General features: G+C 42.5%; 2 protein-coding genes across 6 annotated transcripts in view; both read left to right on the top strand.

The window, feature by feature from the left end:
- The window catches only part of SLC25A33 (solute carrier family 25 member 33), a 30,354-nt gene extending 8,093 nt beyond the window's left edge, over positions 1-22,261 (top strand). For 2 of the 5 annotated variants that reach the window (XM_075172435.1, XM_075172437.1), the window contains exons 2-7: positions 1,356-1,535; positions 5,250-5,327; positions 6,867-6,967; positions 8,111-8,177; positions 9,506-9,789; positions 10,467-11,043. In XM_075172435.1, coding sequence (XP_075028536.1) covers positions 1,356-1,535; positions 5,250-5,327; positions 6,867-6,967; positions 8,111-8,177; positions 9,506-9,789; positions 10,467-10,669 — 913 coding nt within the window. In that variant the 3' untranslated portion in view covers positions 10,670-11,043. Of the gene's footprint in view, positions 1-938; positions 1,072-1,355; positions 1,536-5,249; positions 5,328-6,866; positions 6,968-8,110; positions 8,178-9,505; positions 9,790-10,466; positions 11,044-11,143; positions 11,220-12,191; positions 12,422-14,609; positions 14,746-22,140 lie in introns of those variants that run through there. The other 3 variants (XR_012677066.1, XR_012677068.1, XM_075172436.1) reach the window with 3 other exon arrangements.
- Positions 15,635-24,080, top strand: part of TMEM201 (transmembrane protein 201) — a 29,986-nt gene continuing 21,540 nt past the window's right edge. The window contains exons 1-3 of the mRNA XM_075172434.1: positions 15,635-15,788; positions 22,141-22,261; positions 22,801-22,995. Of these exons, the coding sequence (XP_075028535.1) occupies positions 15,685-15,788; positions 22,141-22,261; positions 22,801-22,995 (420 nt within the window). The 5' untranslated portion in view covers positions 15,635-15,684. The remainder of the gene's footprint in view (positions 15,789-22,140; positions 22,262-22,800; positions 22,996-24,080) is intronic.

Genomic DNA, 24,080 nt, shown 5'->3' on the forward strand with positions numbered 1-24,080 from the left:
GATTAGTGCATGCAAACTTCTTATGACTCTAGCAAGCAAAGCTTTTTTCATGCGCAAGACAAAGGATGGGAATTTTTTTTTAAATTCACCTCCCTTTCATGGAAAACTACTTAAATTACAATTTCACATTAACATCAAAGAGTTGTTTCTAAGGAAAATTGCAAACACAGGTTTTTGAAGGAATCACATGCTTTGACACTTGTATAAACAAAGAAAATATTTCCTAGTCAATAGGTTCAGTTGTAGTAAATGCCCTTGGAAAAAAGCTGAAGGCTTTAGTTAAGTCTTCCTAAATCCCAACGTGTTTGATTAGAAAAATTTAGATATAGTGCCTTTTAGCCAACCTCAACATTATGTTTAATTGTAAAGTTTGACAAAAGGGACATTCAATTACCAAAGAGGAACAGCAGCAGAGAGAGAAATGGTTTGACCAGTCATTTTCCAGATCACTGACTAAAATGAAAATTGGGACTCGTACACCTTATATTCTTGGCCCGGTGTGCTTTTTCTGAGGCTCAGTCTGACTACATTAAGATCAATATATGCCTTCTTTTATTTCTTCTTTATATATTTTTATATATGTGTGTGTGTGTCTATGTGTGTATGTATATATACACACAAATATATGTGTGGGTGTATAGTATTTTATTTTTGTCCTTCTGTTATCAGAGTGTCGGAATTCTGTTCTTCAGTAGCCTTTCTGTCCTGTTATTCTGTTTTCCCACCTTCCCTCTCATCCTTGCAGCTCCTTCCCCCTATCCCCAAAAAAGTAGTTGATATCCATTGTTTTTAAGAGGGCCTAACTTAGTGTACTTTTGATATTTGCTACCTCTGTAGACAGCTGTTTTAATTGTAAGTGCTGAAATGGTGAAGAATTATATTGCTGTGTTTTCAGTCTTTAGTGTCCTAATCCCCAGTGACTTGTTCTCATCTGCCAGCTTCCTGCTTCCCATAAGAAAAATCCATCCAAGAGTATGTCTGTTTTAGGACAACAACCTCTGAAACATGGATGCCTCTGAAGTTTATACAGGCAGAATTCCAAGTCCTGGCAGAACATGGAACCAGCAGATGGTCAGTCAGGGATTTTTGTTAGTTCTGGGTATCATCTTTGTGTTTACCAGTCTCATCACTACACACAATCATTATAACAGTTTCCCAACCTTCTCTCCCCTCCCCCAGAGCTTGGGAACAGTCTCCCTTGCCTAATGCCAAAACTGCCCTGCTTCCTAATAATTTGTCCACAATGTGGAACAACTGGAGACAAGTCTTCAGATTTTATTTATATGCTGTGATTTGACACATCTGTGCAGCTATGTTTTCCTGACTCTGTCTTCTGTTTAAATTGTATTTTACAGATGCGGAGGAACAGTTGGTGCCATCTTTACATGTCCCTTAGAGGTAATAAAGACTAGGCTCCAGTCTTCAAAGCTAGCCTTCCGGACTGTCTACTACCCACAAGTCCAGCTGGGGACCATCAGTGGTGAAGGAATGGTCAGGCCAACATCTGTATCACCTGGGCTCTTTAGTGTTCTCAAGTGAGTACTGCTCCTCCTGTCATTCAATGTTGCTTGACACCAGTGATCTGAGTTTCAATTCCTCTGTGCAAACATGTAATGCAAATTTTGCTCCAGACTTGCACTGGAAGGATTCATGTCAGTTGGGCTTCTGCCTTCAGCAGCAGGAAGATAAACTATTCTTTTAAAAACCCTTACATGTTCAAGACTCCTGAGTGTTCCTTTGAACTTCCACAGCAATTCATTTCCACCACTTAGAAACTTTCCGAAGTGAATTGAATAAGTGTCTGGAGGTGTAATTTTTAAATTGTCTCCTCACATTTAGGCTTTTTGGTCGTTATGACTTCCTAGGGACCAATACACTCTTGATAGGCCTTAGCTTGTGGGAACTATCACAAAAAATATTCTGGAGGAAAGGGCTTTTTCTCTTTTTTCAACACTGAGAAGAGTCATCTTTGTCTCTTATTGGGAATAGTCATGTTTACTGTCTCCTTTGAGTATTGGAACAGGTAATCCTTACTAGCTGGGGCCAGTTCTTGGCAAATGATTGAAGGACTGAATAAGCCATATACGCTGTCTTTTTCTTTTTCCTGGAGCCACTCCCAGTTTGCTTTGAGTAGCTAGTAGAGATACTTGTTGCTATTGCTGCCCATGCTATTTACCTGTTTGAAGGGGGGAAGTTTTAATTCCTCTCTTGAAGCGCTCTCTCTTTGGAACGTCATATAAAAGTGAGAGCCTATAGCTTTTCCTTAATAGACCGGCATTGTAACAAGGTTTCTGATTCTCTGCACTTAGTGATGCATGGCAGCCCCTGATCTGTCTTTGAAGCTGGCCCTGCTTTGAGCGTAAGTTTGAACCAGGTGACCTCCAGAATTCTGTGTTCCCGTGTATTTTAAGTTATGCTTGTCTGCACTCTTGTGTGGATGATCTATAACTGAAACTTATGGGAGCAGGAGAAGGACGTGTTTTGCAAAAGTGAGTTTAGTCTCACTCCAAGCCCCCACTAATTGGGGCCTTGGAAGCTTTTATCTTTTCCTCAGCTATGAGGAATGAGCTCTCCTCTGTTTGCTATTAGATGCTGTCTTTGCCAATTATTATTATGCATCAATCCTATCTACACCTGTATTAATTACGATCTCTATTAAAAGCTTTCTGTGTGGTTCAGACTGCAGCAGATGATGCTCCAGCTGTTCCCTTTTCAGATGTGTATTCACAAAGAGGAGGAAATGTGAAATCATTTAGCTTACAGCTGCTGAAGGGTTTTACCAGCAACTCTGAAGTCCAAATCTCTACTACTGTATTTCATATCAAAGCACCAAAAACTTATGGTTGAGACCTTATGCAAATGGATTGAGTTTATTTGGATCATTGGGCACCCCAGGGTGATGCAGAGAGGTCCTGTTTAGATCAGGTAGCAGAAATGCCAAAGAAAATAACGACTAGCAAAGCAAGTTGAATGATTTTATGTAAGGCCAACACGCTTGGCAGATTGCCTGGGGCGAAGCTGCACAGTTATATAACAGTACGGTGCTAATTCAGATTCTCTGCAGAACTATCTGGCTAGAGTCGTTCTGGGACTTGAGTTTCTGTATTATTGTAAACAGTGCTGCTTTCCCCTGCCAAACATTTCTTTGTCTATTCAGAGGTGAGTCCAGAGCAATTCGTGACTGAAAATGTGAGGTAGTGCCAGTTGTCTTTGATTTTCATCTCCTTTCCCTTGCTATCTTTTCACCTTGCAGCATTGAACTTTAGGCAGCTGTGACTAAAGGAAGTGAAAACTTCAAGGCACAAGGCTCTTAATTCATCCTCTTGACCCATCTTTTTCTGGGGTTGTCTTTTTTTTTTTAGGGGGAGAGGAAATGGTTTAAAATTGGGTCAACTTTATAATATATTTATTAAGATCATTAAATTTGGTGACTATGATCTTGATTTCATTTCACTTCTGGAATTGCTCAGCTGCACGTATCACCAAGTTTTCAACCTGCTTACTTCAGAGGATTGAGAAGTGAGAGCAAAATATTTATGCTGTCATTCCCTTGCCGGCAGCATCTATGAAGAACAGATAATGCTATTGATGATGATCTGTCTGATAAAATACAAATGTATGAAGAAAGAAGTGAAGTTAGGTCTCTTGCTTTTACTCTTCCATCCCTTTCTCAATCCTGGTCATGCATGCATTGCCAAACTGGATATGACTTGGGTTTGGGAAAATTGTATGGCTAAAGAAGCAGCCATTAGAGCCCTACATATGAAATTGCTCTGTAAGAGTTAAGGTGTTGAGTATGAAAGCCCCTTAACTGCTGTAAATAGAAAGAAAGTAGGTACTCAGGAGGCAGGTTAAGCTTGCTGCTGAATAGAAAGCACTCCAGAAGGACAGGCTGTTTTTGTCTAATCCGTTTAAGATTCTGATGAGTCACCCCAGCTGGAATCCGTAGTCGTGACTGTTAAGTGACAAAGAACAAGTAGTTGGTGGATCTGTCTCCTTGGAGACACTCAGCCCTGGAGTTTACACAGAAAGTTCAACTCTGCTGCAGAAAAAGTGTTTCAGAAGCTCCTGTATCTTATTCTGTCTAATGAGCTTGGTTTTGGAATCTGTGGGGAATATTCTCAACAGTGCTAATGACTAGAAAGCGAATTCTGAAAAATTGGCAGTTCCAGCAGGTGCATGTGAACTTCCCATGGAGCCCGGTGTTACCTGGATTTTCTTGCATGGTGTTCACATGGTGAGTTCAGTTAAGAGGGCTGCTGTCTAGCAGATTGTGCACTGAAATCCCAGTGATTACTGGACTGTACCTGGCTTTCCCTGATAGATACTTGGCCGTTTACTAGAGTTTGGCTGTTGTAAATATGTTGAGTCCTTGTAAATATGTCTGCTGTTAGTAGTGCAAGGAACTTGTAAGATAAGTCTTTTTTAATGAGGCACTTCAGCAAGGTACTGTACAGAACTTGGCAGCTGCTGGCGAAGCTGTCCAAACAGTTTATGTTCTTCAGAGAAGTCCTAGCCCAGCATGCCTTCTAAGGTGTGAGGGAAAATGGGTGGAAATGGCTTTGGAAACCTGGGCTGCAGCAATCGCAGAACTGCAGGAAAGCGTCATTTGGTGATCTTCCTGCTTTAGACCTGCTCATCAAGTCCAGTCCTGACAGTGATGCACAGCAGTACCTCTGTAGTTGGAGTTTACATGGGAAAGATGATGTGAACTCTTTTGAATGCCCTCAAAACCAGATATCCCTGAACTACCTGGGGAGACATAGCTTGTAGTACGGTTGCCACATTTAACTTTCACTCTGGGGAAAAAAACACATCACTAGGTAATTGTGAGAGGGAAAAGGATTTCTTTTTTTCATGTTTCTATACAGGAAGCAAACTCCTGAATTGCTTAGATACAGAGAATGCAAAAAATATTCTTTGTTCATCAGAGGCAACTATCACTGGATGCTCCATGAAACTTTAATTCATTCCTGACAGCTTTCAAAGAATGGAAATTATAACCTTGTGCCATATGACACACGTTTGCCTGTAGTGCACTGAAGTTTTATGGTATAGTGGCTTTTATTCAGTAGTATATAATACTGCTAATTTTCAAGTATATTCTGTAGCTTAAAAGCTAACAGCTTCACAATTAATACTCGTTGCTTTTGTACAATTCTTTTGACTGACTGTCTGACAGAACAAGAAGCATAACTTTTAACCCAAATACTATCTTTTTTTTTTTCCCTGTTTGTTTTTATTTTAAGGTCAATTCTGGAAAAAGAAGGACCAAGGTCACTCTTCCGAGGGCTGGGTCCAAACTTGGTTGGAGTTGCACCATCAAGGTAAATAGTTAAACTATTGCTAAAAGACACATTAAGGTACCAACCCAAATGTTGCAGTGCATTCGTGATTCAAAAGAATAGGTCATGAAGTTACCCCATCTGTAAACTGAGATTTGTGCATGTATACTGCACAGTGTACATACCAAGAAATATTTCTAAAAATCTGCTTTACACTTGTATAATGCTGGAAAGCGCAGATTAAATAAGGCATTTAAATTCCAAGTTATTGCAAGAGCCACTTATCATGTGCTTGAGAAAACAAGAGAAAGTAGTGCAGAAAAATCTGTAGGATTAATATTTGCGTTTTTCTAATATGATCTGCTACTTCCCTGCGAATACATAAAAGTGCTTGCCAAACACTGAGTAGGAGCTAGATGCCAGGGGAGAGGAGTACCTATCTGGTCCTTTTTTTGCCTAAATTCTTCTCAAATGAAAAACTGCAGCTGAGGGGGAAGGACTTGCATTGCTGCCACATAACCCCCGAAAGGGTGTGTGTCGCCCTCCACCCCCCCCCTTTTTTTCTTTTTTTTTTTTTAACAGCAACAACAAAGGTAGCTACAAAGTTTGTTTGTATTTGGAAGTCTTATAGGCACCTAAATGTTTTTCACATGTACCTATGACTGTCCCATTCTTGGCAGGGCTGAAGTTCTTTGTGCCTACCAAATGTTAAAACCTGATAGCAATCGAGAAATTGGCAGATGTTCTCTGCCTGAAATTGAACCAGTTAAAAAGAAACTTGAAGAGCGGTGTGCTCCCTCTCTGGCCTCTTGCCTAGTAGGTAGGATGTTCCCCCCGGAAGCGGGGAATCCTATTTCTGTACAGGTAATCTTTGCAGCAGGGATCTGAATCCAAGACTGCCTGCTTTTTCATGCAACTCGCTCACGCTGTCTTTTGAGTTCCTTCATATTCTTCCATAAGATTGGAATAAGTTACTTTATGGAAATTCTCAAATTGTGGCCACCGATATCCACCTTTTTCAAGCAGTTCACTTCAAGGAGCTGTGATCTAAACATACTTGGTTCAGACAGCTTCTTACTCATGGTATTGACTGTTGCAGATCAGCTGAGCTTCCTCGATTCCTATGCATTATGTAGGGATTTGAGGTGTGTAAAACTTTTTCATTTCAGTCCAGGGTTAAGTGTTTAAAGCATGAAGTGCTGCTACTGGAGTTACAGTGCTGAAAAATTTATGGAAAACATAGGCTCCAGGTGGGACAGTGGCATTCTCAATTTCACAAAGTGTGTTTAATGCCAGAGCTGGTATAGGTATCCAATCTAACTTGCTTTGTCTGCAAGACCATGTTGCCTCCCATCTCAGACTTGGTGTGAAAGTAAAATATTTCTACCCTGTGGGTGTCAAGTCAGATAGTGGCACTGTAGTGTAAGGATTAAAAAAAAAAAAAACAACCCTTTGTCCTTGTAGATGGAAGTAGTTATGTGGAGGCCTCTTCGGAGAGAAAGGGAAGAACAGTAATGTGTCTAATTTGACACTGTGTATTATATTGCTTTTCTTCTCCCTTTTTTTTTCCCCCTCTCACAGAGCTGTCTATTTTGCATGCTACTCCAAAGCCAAAGAGCGATTTAATGGCATTTTTGTGCCCAACAGCAACGTTGTGCACATCTGTTCTGCAGGTTCTGCAGGTACGTATTTCTAATTTATCTTCCCTATGGTCTGCAGCAATACCCCAGTGTCCAGCCCCTCGCCAACAGCAGGCAATACATGCATTGGTATCTGTGTGGCTCTGAGATGTGCCTTAATTCTTTAAAGTATTTATTCCCAGCTGTTGTTGGTACAAGACTACTACTATCCTTCTCAATAGTTAGGAAACGAGTAGAATTAATCGTAAGGCAGAGACTGGACTTTCAGTCTGTCTGTGCGGGACCTAGGCTAACACACCAGTCTTGGCTGACAGCTCTAGCTAATTGTGGTATGTTAATGAGTACAGAGGTCGGTACATGGCACACTCTGAAAATGTACACTTAGTTTGAGGTTGTATATGGCAGAAAACAGGAGTTTGCTAGCTCCTAACTTACTTTTTTCTACAGAGGAACTGTTTTCCTGTTCAACACTTTGAAATATTTCTAGATTGTTGTTTACTAACTTGTGATGAACTTTTTTCCAACTGGAAAGCTATGGGAATGTCTCTGAATGTAAGAAAAAAGATATTAGTAGACACCAGCAAACTTTTGATCCTGTTTTAGCCACATTGTTTTAGGATGTTGTATTTTTCCTACCAGGATGGAGAAAATAGTTTGTTCTTGTAGAAAAAACACTGCTGAAGTGCTCCACTAGTTCAAGCATCAGTCACCAGAGTGATCACCAAAAATAATCTTTCCCAAACTAACCCCCTAATTATGGGTGGATTCTGTTAATGACATGGCTCAATGGCACCACCTAGAGCCTTGGGGAAAACAAAAGACTAATACATGTGTGTTTTCCCCACATTTCCTTTTATCTATTATTCTAAAACCCAGTCAGTAAGTAAGATACCTTGTCTACAGCAGTCTTTAGGACCATGAAGTACATATTAAAATAGGTGCAAAAAAGGAAGAATCCTTTAAGAAATTCCAAGGCCGTTGGTCGACACCTCCTGAAGTTTAACATGAGATGGTTCTCTCGCAAGAGAGAGATTGTAAGCTACATATCTGCATGTCTTTTGAAACCTCTAGATAGAGCTGGTAACTAGAACTGTCTCACTGCACAGTGTATAAAGTTCATGTTTGCCATGGCAATACACCGGCCTGGATTCAGCTATACTTTAGGTTTTCTTTTCTCTTTTTCAGCCTTTATCACAAATTCCCTGATGAATCCTATATGGATGGTGAAAACCAGAATGCAACTGGAACGGAAGTAAGTAACTGATTGAGGGAGATTGGATGCCACGGAGTGGCTAAGGAAGCCTCTGGAAAACTGAAATTTCACGTTTTTACTCATGGCTCTTTGTGCTTTGATAGATCTTGCGCAGTTGTTTCCCTGACTCTCAATTGCACCTTTGAAGCCACCATGCTTCTGCCTGGTCAGACTAAAGGTTAAGGTTCTGTGTGTCCTACTTCAGTCTGATGCACAGTTACTGTTGAGAAGGATGTGGAAGTTGCCTTGAGTGCTGAGTTAGGTTCAGTTTCTGGTTTCACTCTAAATCTTAATATTGGGCATAGCATTAATTTTCTCTCAGATTCCTGCTTAGAGAATCTTCTGTACTTCAGGGGTTGATGTTGAGGATGAATATATCAAGGACTGAAATGCTTTGATACAGCAATAATAGAGGCTATGGTCAGAAGAGCTCATGTGGGAGGCCGAGCATGAGGTTGCAGTCTGTGTCCCATCTGGCAACATCGCTTGTACTGATCCTAGATCATACAGATGTGTGTGTTACTGCAACAAAGCAAGGTTGCTGATACGCAGCTAGGTAGCTGTAAACAGAAAGGGTGATGGTTTTTAAATTGTAATGAAGCCACGTTAGTTTCATAAAACATTCTAGAGGCAGCAAGAATCTGTTGCAGCGGTTTAATGTTCTTTTGCTTCCTTCAGCATTGTATTACTGTTAACCATGCCTCCTGAAGGCAGAGAGGGAATTTGACAGTAATATCTTTTAGTTGAGCGATTCACCGTCACTGGTGGATATCGAAGCCATGAGGGACTCTGCTAATAAAGTCACTGCTTAAATGGAAATTCCTTCCTGCAAGGAGATGTTAGGTCAGATAAGAAGGATCTTTTAAGGCACCACAACTTACAAATAATTTATAAGACTTAATTCCAGCACTTCGCAGGGTGGCACCTTTGAACTGAGTGCTGCCTCTTAAAATGAAGGATCATTTCTCATGTAGCAGACCTTTGTCTCTTGGCCTGCTGAAGATGGCTTTAAATGGAATTACTAGTTTAACACAAAGCAGTGTCTCTTCAATGCTTATTGTCTTCTAAAGCACTGGTGAACTGTGACGGACTGGATAGAACTTGAGCTGAAAGAATTATTACGAGTATCTATTAGTGAATTAGCAAAGCCAAGTGTGCACCCTTAGCATGATAGTCCTGCTCTACGCAGCCTTCCTAGAAGTTTTTTGAAGTAAAACTTAGCAGAGAACCATTTCTGTACTTATAAAAACTATTGAAAGCCATGAGGTTTTTTTAATATTAATTCTTTTTCTGGGCTCATTATATGCTCTGTTCTGTTTGTTTTTTAGAGTCAGGGGCTCAAAACCAATGAATGCTTTGCAGTGTGCTAGATATGTTTACCAGACAGAAGGTATCCGCGGCTTTTATAGGGGCCTGACCGCCTCCTATGCTGGGATTTCTGAGACCATTATCTGCTTTGCTATTTATGAAAGTTTAAAAAAGCACTTAAAGGAAGTCCAACTGCCCCCTTCTCCTCCTAATGGGACCGAAAGGAACTCAACAAACTTCTTCGGACTGATGTTTGCTGCTGCTGTTTCCAAGGGCTGTGCCTCTTGTATTGCTTATCCACATGGTATGTTAACTTTTCCATTTACGACTCCAGTAGAACAGCTGTTGCCTGTAATCCAAGACAAATGATAGGGTTTAGGGCTGTAAAATTCTTAGTTGTTTGAATGGCCAAATGCATGTTCCTGTGGCATGTGCATATGTCTTGGCATTTTCAGTACTGGTTCCACCATTCCTAGTTAGCCACATAGTTGGTGATTGGGACTTCCTAGTTCAAAAACAACTCAAAAAATGCCAAAAAGAAATTGAATGCCTAATGCTTCTGTTCTGGCTAGTAGCCTCATCTAGCTGAGTATCCACAGCCTTTGGGATTCTGTGATCAAGTGGTGGGAAACACTTGTGGCTGAGCAGTATTACTCTTTTTGGATAGACGTGAATGTTATCATGGTTATATAGAAAGAGCAATATTGATTATGTGAGCGTCAGTGAAGCATTTAGTTCTGTAGTAGCTTGAATGAGCAAGTAATCCATTTATTCCACATGAAAGGGAACTCATCTTTAACTTTGCTTCTTGTCTGAAGGGCAATGTGTGCAGGATTCCATGGCTGAAAGTACTGGCAGGCAATCGGTACAAGAAGGTTCTCATGCCCCTGGGTTTTGTATACTCTTTCCTGGTCATGGCATGTTTCTCGATGGGAAGGTTTAAGTCTTGTTAACTTTGGGCTCTGTTTTGCTTTTCTGCAGAGGTCATACGGACACGGCTGCGAGAAGAAGGCACTAAATACAAGACTTTCATTCAGACAGCACGTCTGGTAGCACGTGAAGAAGGCTATCTCGCCTTCTATAGAGGACTCTTTGCCCAGCTCATCCGGCAGATACCAAACACAGCCATTGTGTTGTCCACCTATGAGTTAATTGTGTATCTGTTAGAAGACCACGCAAAGTAGCGGATCCAAGACTCCTGTTACAGACTGTAGACCAATTTCTTTGTTGAACAAATAGTCCTTTAAGAGACTGATGCAGGTGGCAGTGCTGGTGGAAAAACTACAAGTCTGTGACCACCTGCTGGATATTTCCTTTTGGATTCATGCTTTCTGAAAGGTCTCAAGTCATTAACGTTAATAGTTAATTATAACTTTTTTTAACTTAATGATAATTAAACTGCTACTAAATTAAATTACACTATTTAATTTAAGTATATGTTTGTCCTTTTCCTTAAGCACAGCCATATGTGGTCAAGGAATGTACCTCATACTATCAAGTGATCTCTTGGACTGGTGTTCATTAAAACTATATTAAAACAGGAGAACTGGTTTGGAAATTTGAAACTCTCTCTTCTTACTGCTGGAGTCCTGTCACTTTTTAGCACTGTAATAGCCTAATGCCCAAATAACTTGAAGAGTTGTTCTGGTTTATTTAAGGTGCATCATTCATTGCTGTGTGGACATCCTGGAGTGTTCGAGTAGGACAATCTTGTAGTACGTTTCTCTGTTTCAATGGTATGAAATACGCACACCAGAATCTCTTAGAAAAGCCACTTACAATATTGCTGGAATATGATTGTGGGAGGCTTTTAGTAAAAATTTAATTACAGTACTGTGTGCACCTATGCATGTGGGATACATGCTTATGCTGGTGTGTGTAAACAGACCTGTCATGGCTTGGCTTTTAGACCTTGCTTTGGTGAAGGACTGAGAGCGTAAGGACAGCCAGTGGCCTGGCTGCCCTGTGGAAGTTCCATGAGATGCAGCAATTTGGTCGTGTATCAGCCTTTTACTACTATGGAGCTTTTTTGTGTTACGTTTTCGTTATGCTTCAATGCTAAAGGTCTGGAGAGTGGAAGAGAGGATAAGATAGGTCCCAAACACTATAGTCTATAAATGCAGTTCTGGATTCTGCTTTACAATATGATACTCAGGAATATGTCCCTCTTGATTTGATGTTCTTATAGAGCAGTGCTTCAGATGGAAATGAGGTACTATGTTATTTCATGGACATGTCACTGGAGTTAACACCAAAAAAAATCCACAGCCTATGTAAATAGTTTCTTTATGTCATTACTTGATTTCTTACTGAAGGAAATAAGGGAAATAAGGATTTGCCAGCTTAGTGCAGCCTGTTGAACAGTCCTCACATTTCATATAGATATGATATCTGCCTTCCCCTTCAAAGACGCACTATCAAAGGGGTATTTTGTAGTAGTAGTCATAATACAGTTCTTACCTTTCCGTTATAAATCAAATATCCTGCATACTTGAGATTAGTCCTTTCATAAATATTAGAATATGCTTTTAATTTTAGTAGTCTCTCTACCACTTGTATTGCAGCAGAACCTTGCAATTAAAGTACTGTATATGAATAATTACTGATAGTGCAGGATAAAATATTTTAGAACTCAAATGGGTAGATTTGTGTTTTGCTGTGGCCATACTATGCTCTCCTATTCATTAGTGTCATTTGCTTTGGCAGCTGAGACAAACACTACAGCATTTGAGCCCAGCTTCAGTCTTCCCTGCTGTTGAACTGAACAATGAGCTTCTCATGATTTGAGCAGGTGTTGAGTTCTTGAGCATAAACAAGTGTTTACGGACATCTTTGACTTCAAGGACCATATACAGCGGAGGTGGTGTTTGGACTTGGAAGGATCATGCAAAGCATTAAGAAACAGCCTAGTAGTGAGTAGGGCTGTCTTTTGTAAGGTAAAGTTTTCAGGCTAGTGTTTTGTTGCAGAAATATAATGGATTGATAACTGGATTCAAACCTTCACGTTTGTTCTCATTAGAACCTAGCTGATGACTGGTACTTGAGGTCATATTTGACATCAGTGTGATGGAGGAGCATAGTGCAAAGAGGGTAGAATGTGTGTATACCTCATTATGAGGCAAAACTGCAAAAATAACTGATTTCTATTATGTCTTACTGAAAAGAACATACCACACTACCCCTAAGCTAAAATAGGAAACAGTTGAGTAACTAAAAACTGGCATGGCTTTTTTTATGGAGATGATGAGCAGCAAAAGCTTTAGTCTCTGTATAGGAGTCAAAACTGTCATACAGTGCTGTTTCTATTTTCGAGAACTAGGACACTTGTGCTGCTACTTTGAAACATTTTCGGAGATTTGCTTTCTTAAATTAGTATTCCTCTGTACTTACAGTACTCTAGCTCACTTTTAAAACGTTAGTCAAATGTGTAGACTGCTGATATCTTTTGGGAATGAGGGGAGGGAACTCAAACCCTTATGTGGAGTTTGGGACTTGGTAAGAGAGAAAGCAAGAGAAAGTGAACAAACTTTTGTTCTGCCTAAATCTGATGGAAAATCAGGAATTCTGATGGATTTTTGTTTTTGTTCTTCAAGCTTTGCTACCAGCCCTGACAGAATTAGTCTTAATTCGATAGGGAGTTAATAAGCTGTATTGGGAACTAATAGAATTTCTGAATTAGTATAATTTACTCCTTTTTCCTTCCTCTCTCTACTAGAATTTTTAAAATTCACTAGCCCTTGATTCCTTAACCCTGTAAAGAGTTAACATTTTTAGGTGATGCTCTGTGAGCAATCCCATTGATGTCACTGAGTACAGAATAAGCCTATTACCAGAGGGAAGTATTTGAAGTAGTTTTTTTCCAAAGGGATCTCTGAATTTAAAAATAACCAACCTTTCTCTGGTTGTGAAAGAAAAAATGAAAAGCTTTTTTCACTGTTCATTCCACTTCTTCAACTTCCACAGAAGGTGAATTTCACGGAAGGTAGGTAAATTTATTACTGGCTAGAATTTCCTGGGCAGTTTCCCTCCAGGTTTAGGCTTCATTATTAGACCCTTTGTAGCTTAATTATCAGTAACGCGATGAAACTATGGTTGTATTTGAAGTGACCACAAAGTTTCCATTAATTTTACCAGGACCGAGTCTGTTCCCGTTCATAAATTAACAGTTAAATTGAAATTATAAGCACACTTTCTACAATAGTACAAGCTACTCATATTGGTTAATTTAGCTTTGGAAGCATTTCTTAGGCATTTGAAGATGTCTCAAGTCCTTACACTGTAAGACTTACTGCCTCCCTTTAGGTATCCATGGTTGCCCTGATATCCCTCAAAATTATCTGCATTTACTGATGGTTGTGATACATGCTTGTATTGTGATTGTGCCCCTCACCCTGATTTATAGTTGCTTTGCGCAAGTTCCTCATTAGCTCCTTTTAGAAGGAAACTTCTGGTAAACAATGGTTGGACTGATACTACAGATGTAGTTGATAAGGAGGGAGGGACTTCTGTAGAAAAAATAGACGAGCTCTCAAGTACAGAAGTCCTAGAGGACTTGCAGAAGGGCTCGATGTGCCAAATGACTAGGTTGTTCTTCCTTCTCTTCCTATCATTTGGTCTCATAATCCCTAAATAATTGAGCTAAACAATGGAAGCGAGATGGAAAAATTATGACCCCTCACATCTATCGAAAGGAAATAGTCACTGTTATTCCATATAATTAATTTCCATGGTTAACTCTGTGGAGATAGAAATGGGACAGTTAAGACCCCAACCACAGTTAAGACAAGCTTAAAAGTACAGCTTACTTCCAGTACAAATACTTGTCTATGAAGAGCTTTTCCATTTGTGGCTTTTCAAAAACATGATGTTGACACAACTTGGTTCTCCTGAATTTTAAGCAGTTCTGTCTATTGTGCTGAGAAATTTTTTTTGTTTTTAACTAGGAAAACAGCTATGCAATTTGAGGCAGGGTCAGTCTCATGTTTTGGAGAGGTCTTAACCTTCATGTAAAAGCAGGGCATGACTGTCAAACCACCAAGTGCTTCCAGTTCTGTAAGAACAGTGAATCCCACCCACGTGTGCTGAGAGGGGCAGAGCATAAATGGGTGTTACTTTGCTTTCTAGGGGAGAGCTTCTGAACAAAGTCTGACCTGGGAACTACTCCCATCAGAGACCTGAGGGCTTTCTGCAAAGCTGTGTTATCAATCTACCCAGAGAGAGGGAGAGTCTAGAGCAGCAGTCTTCAACTTCTGGCTCGCAGGTAACAACTGCCCACAAAGCCCAGTACTTTAATTCCTGCTCCACTTGCCATGCTCTCTCTTGGCTAAAGCCAGGTGTTATTTGCAGCACATGGTTTACTGGGTAGAGTAGAGCAGGGACCACAAAAGGGCGATAACCTGTGCTCCAAAATCAGTGGGGGGGGCACAGTAGTGTAATTGGAGGGATCTTCCATTTTCCCCAGGCAACTAGAGGTTTGGTAGGAAAGTAGATCCTGATAGAGAACCTATTCTCTTGGAACTGTCTCTTTTTCCTCTGACCCCGTTTTGCTTCCATAATTCTCTGAACAGCTATCCTTTTTCTTCAAAAATGTACGTTAAATTTAATTGCCAGGTCTCTACCTTGTTGTAGACCCCGTTTTTTCTAGTTTCATTTGTGCACGCGGTCCTGGGGGGAAATCCTCTTAGGTGGCGGTGGAGGTTTTAGAAGCCTTTCCCCAGGCCCGGGCCTGCAGCAGTGAGTCCCCGGCTGCTGCAGCCACCCTTCACCGGCCCTGCGCGGTCTCTCGCTGCGGCAGGGCCGGCACCTAGAGGGGCCGGTGCTGCTTTTGTAATACCGAAGGTCCCGCGTCTAAATTTAGGAAAAGAAAGGGAAAAAAAAAAGCGGGTAGAACTCGGCGCCGGGCCAGGCACGACGGGCCTCCCTCCCCTCCCTCGCTCCCCGGAAGGGCAGGGAGCCCGGCGGGCCGCCCCCGCCCCCGCCGCCACGATCTCGGCCTTTGCGGCGCTGACTCACGGCGCCGCCGCACGACTCCGGCCTTTCACGCCGCGTTCCCCGCGCCGTGACTCACGCCGCCCGCCCCCGCCGCGGCGGAGGGGCGGAGCGGGGAGTGGGGTGGGGGGTGGGGGGGAGCGGCCGCGCCGCGTACAAAGCGCCGCCGCCGAGGTCACAGCGACGGCGGCGGCCCGTGTGGGGGAGCGGCATGGAGGGAGCCGGGGCGCTGCTGGCCCGCTGCCCCGCCGGCGGGCTGGGCGTCACCGTCTGCGCCGCCGCCGCCGGGCTGCTGCTCTACCGCATCGCGCGGAGGTAGGGGCCGGGCCGGGCCGGGCCGGGCGGGGTGGCGGGCAATGGCCGGCCGGATGCGGGCCGCGGCGGCGGGAAGGCTCCGCGCGGGGCTCGCCGTCCCGCGGGGCGGGGAGAGAGCAGGTAGGGCTGCGGGTGACCTAGGGCTCCCGGCTTCGGGCTCGGTTCGGTTGTGTCCTGCGGCACTGATGGGGCGTGTGTTTAGGAAAGGATCCCCCCCCATCGTCAGCGGCAACAAAAACTTGGAGGTAAATGGCTGGATACGTTTTTCCGTATCCCTTGGAATTGCTTCGTCTCTTTGTGTGCCTGCACCGAACATCACGGACTTGCCTGCTGTGGGAGCTGTGCTGGGGAGATCTGAAAGGTTTCCCTTCCTCCAGTCCGTAGTCCAGGCTGGCGTTGTTGCTAACGGTCTTGCAGAGATTGCTGAAGGCTCGGGGCTTTACTCTCTTGTTTTCTGACGAGTTTGAGGCAGGGAAAGAGAATTTTTTGCTTCTTGTGTTGGTTGATTTGGAGGTGAAAGGGGGGGACAGTGGGAGAGTGCCGTAGCAATAGCAGCGCTGTTAGTGCAGTGCTAAAACTTGGGAAGATTACACAGAAGTCAAAGTTATTAGTGACCAAAATTCTTTGGTCGTTTGTTTCTTAATTGCACGGAACGTTTCTGACCTTGGAACAAATTTAAACAGACCAATTGAAAACGAGGTTTGAAAAGCATCAGGAGGGAAGTCAAGATACAGATTTCATAAAAGGAGTAAAGCTTAATTTGACAGGTTTTAATCTAGCATAGCTTGAAATGAATGTAGGACTATATGGAATAAGAGGCACTTTAGACTGTACAAGAGAACAGACTTGAGCAGTCTGCTCATCTGTTGAGTGCTTCTGTTGGAGTAAGAGGAGCTCCCAAGAGCTCGTTGTGTTAAGGTTCACTTCAAGTTTACACTTTGAAATAGAAGCATATTTCTACATCAGCAACAAAATACTTAAGGTTTGCTCTAAAGCATTTGCTGTTTATTTGTAACCATATAAATGGTCAGTGGTATATTAGTGGTATATATATGGGCATTTCTATGGCATATGTAGGGCAGCTAAGAAATACTAGTGGCTTAAAGCAATCCCCAGTGAAGCAGGCAGCATTTCTTTGACTCAGTTGAGGCTAACATGTCTTTTGAGGGAAGAGATTGGATTTGTTTTGCTGAAGTTCATCAAAAGGTCTCTGGAATGGAAAGCATTTCTTCCTGAGTCCTTGAAAACTGCTGGTGTGCTGTAAATATTTTGAGGTGACTTAGATAATTCTTTGGGGCTACATATTTGTATTTCTCAATACTATTCTGATATTACCTAATTTCTTACTTTGCCTTAGTTAAATGAATCTTCCAAAGTCATCAAGGAGGACAGCTTTATAAGGGACTGATCCAAACACAAACATGATGCTGCCTTTGCCTTTAGTGTTAATGTTATGATACAGCCCTGCTTTGCTCCATTTTTAGCGTAAGTGCACTTGCATATCTAGCAGTAGATATGTGTTTTACACTTTACCACTCCCTGTAGACAGGGAAATAAAATATATCAGAACAACCTAGCGGAAAGTAGTTCTGGAATAACTGTCAACATGTGGAGTTACGCTACTGTAACTGTGCCAGCAGCTAAGACTGTGCTTTTTGTATCAGGGAGAAAAAAGATTTGATGTCCAGATATGCCCAGGAACTCCTTAAACCTTATGAGTTTGGGCCAGATAAGAAAACTCTGATACGTTTTGTGGTCTTCAGGATCACGGCTTGGCACTTGTTTGTTACATATTGTTGGAAGTCTGGTTGCTGAGTTCAGACCAGCAGCTGTAGCCACATTTCCTTCATCCTCTGTGCCCCTCCTGATGGTTAGCTGCTGACTTCTCGTCAGTACCAATATAGAGTACCCCATGAGGATCTCTTTCTTGGGACTCTTTGGGTCAGTGATGGCAGAGGTTGCTCCTTCTGCAAAGAAAGTCAAGTTAAGCCGTCACTTGCTCTAAAAGAGGCTGGTAGAACTCGGGAACTGCCGTGCAGCTAGTTGATTTAGTTGAGAAGCCTGTCACAGGTACGGAGCTGGCAAAAAGAGGCACCTTTTCTGGAGGTCCTGTCCTGATGGCCGGTATTCTCCAGAGTGTTAAAAGTTGCTGCCTCCCTAAAGCTGCCGTTTCAGAGAAGATGGCCTTTGAGGGGGACGGTACGGGGGGTGGTTATGACACTGTGGGTCTGTGTCCCTGCCTAAGTCCACTGGGCACCATTTCCCTCTTAAGAGGACACTAAGTCTGGCTCTTGGGAAAGAGTAGGCTGCATTATAACCTGTGGCACTGTACTAGAAATCTGGTCTTGTGGCTAAGTCTTCAACCCTGTCTACAACTCCTAGTGCTGAGCAAATGCATCTATGATATAGTTTGCCTGCTGGAATGTAGACAGCTGTGATGTGTTTTTCTCACTTCGGAAAATGGGGTTTAGCATTGGGACTGCACTGACAGACCCCTTTAGTGACAGGTGATGGACATGGGCACCACTTGGAATTATGGAATCAGGAGCTTCCCTGACTGTGAGCTGAACACGGTATCAGCTCCTGTTAACTCAGTCATGCCGACCACACTGTGCCATGGGCTTGCTCTATACTTTGGAGCTTTGGCAGCTTGGTTATGTCGAACTGCTATCAGATGTTGTTCTGATCAAAACTGATCTGGGCAAAACAGCTCCTCTTGCTAATGTGTTTTTTCTTCAGATTTACTGGTATAGCCGTTTGTATACTTGCTTTGTAATCCAGTTGTGCCAGAATGAAGAGTATTGCTTTAAATGCTTTTAATGGAGAATTGTTTTTTCTTTTAATTTTGGCAGAGGATGAGGGTAACCCAGCAAAGAACTGCACATACACCTGTGGCCTCTTTTAAGAATATGGAAAACCAAACATCTTCATCTTCTGACCTAGCAGTAAAGGGGGGGTGGAATAGATGTAAATAGAAAACCAGTTTATTATTATCAGGTAACTGATTTGATCTGCACTTATTAGGGAGACTGTTGTTCTGGCAATCCATTAAAAGTGTGGACCTTAAATTTATGTATGAATGGGGAATAGTGGAGAGTGTTGGGAGTTGGAAGGAAGATAAGTTCCTTCTTATGTTACATGAGAGACACAAACTAGTTGCTAAACAGTGTTTGTTAATGAGTATACCTGCAGTCTGATTTTTGCAAGCACTAGGTACAGGACAGAAAGCTTGTTAGGAAATTAAAGGAGTCTGATAGCCTCTCACAAAGGAACATTTTGTCATATTGTCTGAGCAGTATCAGACATTTAGGTGTTGGTCTCATAACTGAGTTTACTTCCAGGTATGTCCCCCCAGTTGTCTTAAGCAAAGATCTTCTACCTGCAAAACAATTTGCCCAAACCTGGGAATTTTTTCTAGCTTGTTTGGGTGTGCAGGCTACATACTGAGTTAGCAGAGCAAGTCAGCTGTTAATGGAATCTCTCTATGCAGAAAGTAATTCAATCACTTCTTGCTGCTCAGGTTTTATTTTGCAGGGTGGTTCTTTGTCCAGTGAAGCTAATTCAAGTTAATACAGTGTGAGATTATAAAATCCTTAGAGATGATTTGCCTAGTGTTTTGTAAGGGATTGAGCACATGGTAAATGCTTACATGGGTTTTGCATTGTCTGTCTTCTCATAACAGAATGTCTGACTTCAGAAGCAGTGTGTGCTCTAGCTTATTATGTTCAGCTGCTGCCTGAATTCAGTCAAGGTATATATAGTTCCAAAGTAATTAAATACGTATTTGAGAGTCTTTCCAAATGCAGTACTTGGTTTTTGTTTTTAAAGTCCTGCCCAATTACTAGAAAATTAGCACCCTATTTACATGTTCTTGCTTCAAATGACTCCTCTTCCCCGCCCTTCTTTTTCATCCAGCAGGTTGGGAACTTCTGATTTTTTTGCACCTATTTCTATGGCAACAGATTATAGGTTCACAAAAGGAAGGATTATTGCTTTTTATCCTAAACAATCCAGGACTTGGCAATTTCTTTTGCATACATTGTGAGAATGAAGGGCTGCTATTTAACCCTTGGTTAGCCTCAAGAGGGAGAAATGGAATCATGTTTGGAAAAAATAGAAAGGTCTCGAGTATACTAAGGGTCGGTCTCTGATATTAGCAAGCTCTCAAATAGGGTTTGGCGTTGGTTCTTTTTTTTTGCTTTATAGCATGCATGCTTTACTAATTTTTTGGCCTGTGCTTTCCACTTCTGTGTTATCCTTGAAATTAGTGCTTCCCTACTCTGTCATCTCATGGAAGTTACAGACTGGTGGTAGGTAGAGACTGAAGTGTGGCGTGTCTTATTTCCATGGGTGCCAGGGGATGGTGCCACAGCAGCATGAAGGTGGGGTTGCAGCGCTTTCTGCAGCACCTGGGACCTGTGCAATAACCTACACCAGAAGGTGGAGTTTAGGTTGTGCTGGCTATCAAAGTCTATGCTCAAGGTGCAGTAGGATTTGTATTTTGGCGCTGAACGTGCTGAAGCCTGTGTGTTATATTTTAATAGCTTTTACACCTATGATAGTGAGTTGAAACTAGCACCAACAGTGTTGCTGTCCGTCCTTCATATGGCTGTTTTGACATGTGGTTTGCTTGGCTTTTGGAGCTCATGGATAACTTGGACTAGCAACCTAGATTTCTGTCTGGTTTAATCTTTTTTTTTTTTTGCCTGTCAGTTTCAATGGTATTTTTAACTCGGATCAGTTACTGTTTTGAGCCCCCTTGGCAATGAACAAAGTTGAGCAATGAATATTCATTTTGAGAGGAGTGTGGGTGTATGCATCTATTTTGAGATGAGAATCTGTCACCCTAGTAGCTCCAGCCATTTTCTTTCAGCATCTGGCAGGGAATCCTCTGTGCACTCTGGCTTTTTAGGGTTCTTTCTGATGCTTCATTTCAAGCTTATCCTCATCATCAGCACTTAAACAGGAAGCCCAAGCATCACTTGACGGTTTGATATTTTATGAACCAAGTTTCAAGACATGGTCTATGGAAATGGGAGTAGGGCAGAATCTTAATTGTAGGCATCCATCTACAAAGGTGATGGCTGAGAGAGAAGCCAACTTAACAAAGGGGAGAACCACCTGCCTGTTTGGTTGCAGGGTGCCAAACAACATTTCTGCAGCATTCAGAAGATGTTTCGCTACAGAATTTGTAGCAGCAGAGAACGTTTCCTAGAGCAGGAGGAAGTTGCTCTCAACTGGTGAGCACTTTGGCTCCTGTTAATTGCTTTCCAGGCCCTCGGTGAGCCTCCCTGCTCAGTTCTTTCACTGCTGCTTTAGAAGCTGTCCAGCCGGAGATGACTTGGTGGAGTTAGGCAGCAAACAGGGCTGGTGGCAGCTGGGTCCATCTGTCTGCATAGCTGCCATAGCAAGTCCCTGCCTGGGCTTTGCCTGAACAGCTGCCCTCCCTTGGAGGTGTGATTGGGACGGGTTCTGCTAAACCCAGACAGCAGGGCTGTGTTGCCTTCACCTGCCAGGAAGCTTCCTCTTGGGTATTGCACAGAGTTTCAAGACAAATGCAGACCTTCTTTAGCAAGCAGGCTCAAGGTCCAGGCCACTGAAGTTCTTTGCTCAAACATCTGTCGCAACCTGCTGCAGCGGGGTCACCTCACGGCTGTTTCTCTTGTAGTGACTATTGTTTTAACAGGATTGTTTTAAAAAACAAGGGGCTCATGGATCCAGGTCATTAGTCTTTGTCTCTTCAGTTCCAGTGCATAAAGACTGGGGAAGACACATTGATTCCTCGGTTCCTTCTTATGTATCTAAAGCTGTGAAGAAGCAGCTATTTACAGTGCCTGAACCTTGGGATAATTTGATATGCCCCTGTCCTTGAACAATTTTCTAACAAGCAGGGCAGATAAAACTGTAACCATGAGCCCATTTCTTAGGTTTCTGAGTACCATCATACACATTCTTGTGGATCGTAACTTCCCAGAATCCCATGTATTAAGCAGCAATTCTACTGCACCCTTTGCATATATTAACACTGCTGATTGTGGAGAGGACTTGCACCCCCAAATATGCCTCTGAAAAACAGCGAAGTGGGTTATTCACAAGGTTGTTATTAAAGTTCTGGCATGTCCATGGTTCTAGCACAAAGAGATAGGAGCATCAGGCAGAAATTTATTTCTACTTTAATAGTCCATCTTTTCATTGCTAAAATAACTACTCTGAGTCATACCGTTAAGCATACTGAATGGGAAGATTGATTGTTATTCTCGCCTCTCTTGCATTTCCCTGTTTGAAAGCCATTGCTTTAGTCTACGCCAGCTGAATTCAGTGTGGATGCCTGACCCGTTTCCTTTCCTAACAGGAAGAAGCCCACACACGTGACAGTGAACTGCTGGTTCTGCAATCAGGACACGGTAGTGCCGTATGGGAATCGCAACTGCTGGGATTGCCCCAACTGTGAGCAGTACAATGGCTTCCAAGAGGTACGGTGACAAATTGCTTGAAGGGTGGCTGGGAAGGTGCATGCCCTGGAACAGCTCTTGTGGGAAAACACTCCTCCTTATTTAAGATGATAAAGAATCCACTGTACTGGGATGTGCTGACATAAAATGATAAAGACAAATTTTCTCTCTTACTTCAAAGGGCAAAAAGAGCCTTGACACTTTCACCAATATCTCTTAAGAATCTTTCTTTTAATATATGGAACAATTCTTCTCTGGTTTTGTATTTTGGAACAGCTGAATTGCTTTATTTAGGGTATTAAATAAGAAAACCTGTCTTAAGCCAAAATCCCCCACCACCAGCTGCTTACAATAGGTGTACAGAGCAGTGGAGGGGGGAGAAGATTTGAAGCATTTTGTCTCTTTTTTTACTTATTTCTTTTGTTACGTACGTGAATGCATGGAGCGTAGAGCTCCTGACAGAGCTTAGGGAATCTTGTTATCAACCAGAGGGTACCTAGCTTTGATTTTATGATCTCATATTTGCTTTCCCTCCTGCCTTCCTTTTTGCTTCTTGTCAGAATGGAGATTACAACAAGCCCATCCCTGCTCAGTACATGGAACACCTTAACCACGTTGTGTCGGGTGCTACGACTTTCTGTGATCCTACCAAACCGCAACAGTGGGTGAGCAGCCAAATTCTGCTTTGCAAGAAATGCAACAACCATCAAACCATGAAGATCAAACAGCTGGCTTCATTCTCACCAAGGGAGGAGGTAAGTGTTCGTTAGGGACTGGCATCACAGGAGAATGTTTGTCCAAGGCATTCCCATGCATGTATCTGCTATTCCTGCTCTGTTTAATACCATGCTGCAGGTAAGTAGGAGAGAGAGGAGTATTTCAGTGTGCTGTGGAATCATGCTCCAGTAGTCTTCAGAAGTACTATGCGGCACTCCAGTGCAGAGAAGGTTGCTGATTAGTGTTGCAAACTTACCTAATCCTACTGCAGAGCCAGAAAGTAATTACCTGTTCTGGATGGACACTGGAAGTTGAAGCTTGAGCCCAAAACCAAACATGCACATTGCCGAGATCAGCTTACAACTCCAGTACTTACCATCGACCCAGCTGAGCTTACAGGATCTGGGAGGCACAACAGCCCACTAGTCACCTAGCAGCCTTAATAGATTTTGTTTTTCCTGAGGCCTTGGCTGTGCTGCTCTGCTTTTACTAGTGGAGTGGGAGAGGAATCCTGTGCACCGAATCATCTCCCTGGTTAGGCGTTTGTGCCTGGGAGGGCAAAGGGATTTTACAATTACAGCAGCAGGATTTCCTGCTGAGCAACTTCTTGGTCTTCCCATTACTTAATATGCATGGAGGATAGGATAGTGGGGTTTCTCCTTCATAGTTTTATGGCTCCCCAGAGTTTCATGCAGAGGATTTAGTGCTGCACTCCTTAGCTTTCAACCATGGTCAAGCCTTCAGGTTATAAGACTGCGCTATAGTGGGATGCATTCATCCTCTGGACTGCCTAATCCAGTCTGCTTTGTGTAAGTGTAATGAGTTTAATCAGGATGACTCCCAGGGAACAGATTTAAATTTGGTCATGCTTAATGAGAACATCTGATTCCCTTTTCTCAGCTTTATTTCTAGTCCTGGCTCTTGCCAGACCTATCCACTTGCTCAAGTAACACCAGCCTTTGGCCCCTTTTTAGGCACTCAGTGAACTGCAGTGTCTGTGCCAGCTAAGAAACATGGACTGTGTTATCCAACATGGTTAAAAATGTGTGTCAGTGACAGTGGTGGCCTCTCTCAGCACTGCTGGCCTGTCCAGTAAGGGGTGGTCCTGCTGCTACTAGTCTCT

This window comes from Calonectris borealis, chromosome 23, assembly GCF_964195595.1.
Source record: "Calonectris borealis chromosome 23, bCalBor7.hap1.2, whole genome shotgun sequence".
NCBI lineage: Eukaryota > Metazoa > Chordata > Aves > Procellariiformes > Procellariidae > Calonectris > Calonectris borealis.